At 36.3% G+C, this 5134-nt stretch overlaps 1 protein-coding gene across 1 annotated transcript; it reads right to left on the reverse strand.

The window, feature by feature from the left end:
- Positions 1 to 850: 850 nt before the first annotated feature.
- On the reverse strand, positions 851 to 1639 carry LOC138337827 (uncharacterized). The gene has a single exon (XM_069288257.1). It carries the CDS (start codon positions 1637 to 1639, stop codon positions 851 to 853), a length of 789 nt encoding a protein of 262 aa, XP_069144358.1.
- Positions 1640 to 5134: the final 3495 nt, after the last annotated feature.

Below are 5134 nucleotides of genomic sequence, written 5' to 3' on the forward strand. Positions count from 1 at the left end.
TAGACCCAAGAAACTCCTAATGTTTGTTGAAGTCAATGGTCTAGGCCAATTTTTCACCGCCTCAGTTTTCCTTGGATCAACCTAAACTCTCTCACTAGAGATGATATGACCAAGAAACGCCACCAACCTCAACAAAAAATTACATTTTCTAGACTTGGAAAATAATTGGTTCTCCTTAAGCATGTGTAGCACCACCCAAAGTTGGTGATACCTCGATCTCAAGTCAATCTTAGAAAAGTAGCTGGCCCCTTGGAGTTGATCAAAAAAGTCATCAATCTATGAGAGAGGATACTTGTTCTTTATAGTGACTTTTTTGAGTTGGCAATAATCAATTCACATTATAAGGGACCCATCCTTCTTCTTTATAAACAAAACAGGAGCACCCCATGGAGATATAATAGGTTTAATGAATCCTTTGTTAAGTAAATCTTTGAGTTGAGCCTTCAACTTTTTCAATTCGTTCAGAGCCATACGATAAGGAGGAAATGAAATGGGTTGGTATCTAGTAGTAAATCAATACCAAAATCATATTCCCATTTGGGAGGGATTCTAGGAAGATCATTAGGAAAGACCTCCGGAAATTCCCTTACTACAGGGACTAAAACAATGGGAGGATTTCTGAAGTCTAAATCTTTGACTCTTACAGTGTGATATAGACACCCCTTTGAGATCATTTTAAAAGACATAAGAACAGAGATGATACGATCTCTAGGAATAGAATCCCCCCTCATCTTCAACTCTAAAATGGGTTCATTTGGAAAATTGAACTTGACAATTCGAGTTCTACAATCAATGGAAGCAAAACAATCATGCAACCAATACATACCCAAATTTTCAAACACCGAGTCACCTACCGGTTAGTTACCATGAAGGGTTTATTTAGAAAATCGGGCAAAATATCAAACTTTCTAGCTATCAAGGGAGTAACAAAATAAAGTGTAGCACCCGTATCAAGTAAAGCATAAACATCAACAAAAAAGAGTTGTAACATGCTGGTCACCACATAGGGAGAACTCTCTTGTTCACCCCTAGAGCGAAGTGCATAAAAATGATTCTTGTTTGGAGGATCCACATTAGAACCACTAGTTTGAGCTTGCCCGCTACCTTTGCCTTGGCCCTTCACATTTAGGAAATCCCTAACCTTGTGTCCGCTCTTGCCAAACCTGAAGAAATTGTCTGTCCCAACAAAGTAATCACCATAATGTTTCTTGCCACACTTTCCAAAAGTTGCCTTCTTGTTTGGTGAGCTAGTACCTCTTCTCTTTTTAGACTTAGGGTTAGACACCCTAGCATCACGAGCCATGAGAAATTTGGTAGGAACTTGATTAGAAGACCTCTTCTGAAACCTAGGATTATCTTGGATATCGAGCCTACATTTTGAAGAACTACCATCAAAAGACCTTTCCCTCTTGGCATCTCTACTCTTCCTTTTAGCCCTTGTCTCTTCCACTTGTTGAGAATGAACCATGAGACAATAAATATCCATATTGTCATATAGCATAACCGAATGACACTCTTCTTTCAAGTCATCTGACACTCCCGTCACAAAGCGGCTCATTTCATCTCTAGGATAGGAAACTAAAGAAGGAGCATACTTTGACAAGTTAGTGTATTTCAAAGAGTATTCAACTACACTCATACTTGCTTGACGAAGGTTGATGAATTACACCACTTTGACTTCCCTTTTATCCTTAGTAAATAACCTATCAAGAAAAGCCTTCTTAAAATCTCCCATGTCATCGGTCTACCTCTTAAGGGCCTATTGTCTCTCCATTGGACGTACCACGTTTGGGCCACATCTTTGAGTTGGTAAATGGATAACTCGGCCTTATCACTAGTAGTTAACCCCATAGCATAGAGGACCATGTAGGTTTCATCAATGAACTATTGGGGGTCTTCCTCAACTTTGAATTCATAGATGGTAGGGCGATTCATCCTTGTGAAATCCTCAAACGAGAGGCCATGGTGACAACATGTTGGTTTGCTCGGGGTAAAACCTCTCGATTAGCTTGGGCCGTCATGGCTTGTGCTTGATTAGTAATGTCTTGGTCCATTTGGATAAAGGCAGCCCTTATGTCACCATTCGTTAAAGGAGGAGGATTGACCGGAGCTTGGTCATCATCGACAACTTTTTCAAGAGGAGGGACTTGATTGCATTAGGGAGGAGATCCCACATTGGAAATCTCTTTATCAAGTCTTCGAGCGGCTGTTCTTCGAGTATTCATTGCCTCCAATCACAATAAAAATATTAGATACTAAGGGCACATAGAGTCAAGAATCTCGAGGCACAATTTTAAATTTCGAAAAAAGGAGAGTTTCCTAAGCATCTTATAGTTTTCTATTGTAAAGTGTGGCGCGCCTCACAATTATGAATGAAAATCTACATAGACGTGGATAAGTGAGACAACCACTTTAAAGATATTCAACCTCATGCTTTAATACCAAGCTTGTCACATTCGAGGATCATACCTTATAGGTAATCGGCATCATCGTGGAGCATACCCTAGACGTAATTGACGTCATCGTCCACTTTGAGGACTAAGACTAGCCTTTTAGCTTACATCATTACATTCATAGGTAAAATTATGGAAAAATTTGAAACTTTTCTATATCTATCTTGAGGTTTACATAGACCTCTCGCATACATATAATATAGTCATATTGATTATACATAGACCCTTCGTATAGGAAGATTACTTAGTTTTCTACTTTATTGCACATAGATATATAAGTTACTTAGCATAGTCTTAAACGGGTGTCTCATATCAAAACCATCTAAAACAAGAGTATATCAACTGGCATATACATCAATGTAATAAATCCATATATAGGCTATACAATCTTTAGTACTCATATGAAAAGAAATGAACTAGAATTCTTATAACTAGTACAACATCAAAAACATGATAGTGGCATTGCCCTCGGAAAATGAGGACCTACCCAATTTGAACGTGTGAGAATTCCAAGTCTTCCTTCAAAGTCGTCTCAAAATCCCTTCAATGAACGGAACATAAAATGTTGGGTAAAAGGGAGAAAATGGGGTTAGTATACCACTTGTACTAACTATGACACCATATGCACACACATCATAAAATCATCCTAGAAAGGGGCATTTTATTAAAGTATGCAATTTACTTTGAAAACCATATGCACCTTCAATAAAACCATACCAATCAATAAATCATTAAATCAAGATCATGTACATCACAAGACAAACAATACTAAGTCTAGAAAAGCCAACATGCACATCAAAAAATTGAGCACATAATCAAAACTACTCTATCATCAATTAATTGAGCACATAATCAAAACTAATCTATCATCAAGCTATAACATATACAAGTACAGATAAGAAATCATTATAACAAAATCAAAGTAATACAATTACTCATGAACCCTCATTAAATCAACTAGTGCAATGACTACGCAAAGTCCCATAACCTTACCCAATTAAGTTAACTCAATAAGAACCATCACCAATGTCCAACTTCATATAGAATATCATTAAGAGTACTTAACACCATAGTTTAGTAATAGAGACCAAACACATATTCATAAGTGAAACCAATCATCATATAGTATCATCAATGTGCAAGATCATCATATATATATCATAAACAATTATAAGCATATACATATATAAGAACATCCTCCTAAGACTTCCCTCAAGGCTAACTAGTGCAATGTTTAGGTAGAGTCACATACCCCTGCCTAGACTAAGCTAAACCACTTAGGTCATCCTAGTTAGAGTTCATTCCTTTAGTTCATTTTACCTTTGTGAGAAGATCTTGCCTTAACCGACACAGACCACATGAGATAATGTGGAATACGGTGTCATGGAACCCTACACCAAAGGAAGGCGGACTACTTGCCAAGTTGGTACCAATATATGAACATAGAATCATCCACTAGCTATTATTCCTATGAGAGCAACGAAGTTCAAGAACTAGGATATATAGTTGGGACCCTTTTTATCCTACAAACATTATAGTCTCCAATCTCATGAGTATATTAGTGATCCGACCTTCCCTATGTGGGATGGGACACTCTTCACTCTAATTCACTCGGTGCTCAGCTAGAGTCCCTTTTAGAAATCTCTTTAATGCCTTTATTAATCATCATAGCTTAATGTAAGTCATAGTGTCTATCCTTTATATAATATTCATCATCATAGCTCAATAATAATTGCATGAGTATTGTTCTTTCATTATAATTCATATAAGTAACGTTAGCACATTTACATAGTCACATCATAATAAGGCACATTGGTAAGTTATCACCATCCTTATAAGATTTACATATTAGCCAACAACTCACAATCCATAGTTCAAGACATTGAAATTCAACATCATACCAACCCTATATATCTTAATATAATTTATACTTCAACACAACATCATCACGTAATCACAAGTAACCATAATTGAAGTAAATAATGGACATTACAAGACTTACTCAATCTCCTTCACAATGCCATCATCAAGGTCTTACCATTATCCCTCAACTCAACCCAATAAGGGTGTAATATCATCACATGATAGTAACCAACATAAAAGAACGGCCAGTTCAATCCTTAAACAACAACTCATCACTAGTTCATAGCCTAGAATTAGAGACTTAGGTCAAGTTCATAGTTTACTCCACAACTTAGTAAAATTACATAAGAACTAGAATAATTGTATTACCGTATGTCACAATCTAATCATAATAACAACATGGGATAGTAATTCACACACTAACCAAACCAAAAGTTAATACTATACAAATATCAAAAGCTAGGGTTAAGGGGAATATGTCATCTTCTATAATTTAGACCAATAAATCAAGAAGTAACATAATTAAGATATAATTCAAGTTAATATACAAAATAAATCATAAACAAATCACTTCACAAGATCAATTTAGTATTGGAAGAAAACCCACTTGAATTTCATGTTTTTGAAATCATTTTAAAGGAACACTTTGGGGAAAGAGATCCTAAAGGTGAAAGGAATCCCATACCTTGTTGATTAATGAAGTTTGATGGAGAAACTTTGATCTCTATCAGCCCTAGAACCCCTTGAGTTTCACCTTCAATGGTGTTCTTCTACTTGGGAGAGAGAAAGAAGAGAGAAGGATGAGCAATTCGGGTTGT

This window comes from Solanum lycopersicum, chromosome 8, assembly GCF_036512215.1.
Source record: "Solanum lycopersicum chromosome 8, SLM_r2.1".
Classification (NCBI taxonomy): Eukaryota; Viridiplantae; Streptophyta; class Magnoliopsida; order Solanales; family Solanaceae; genus Solanum; species Solanum lycopersicum.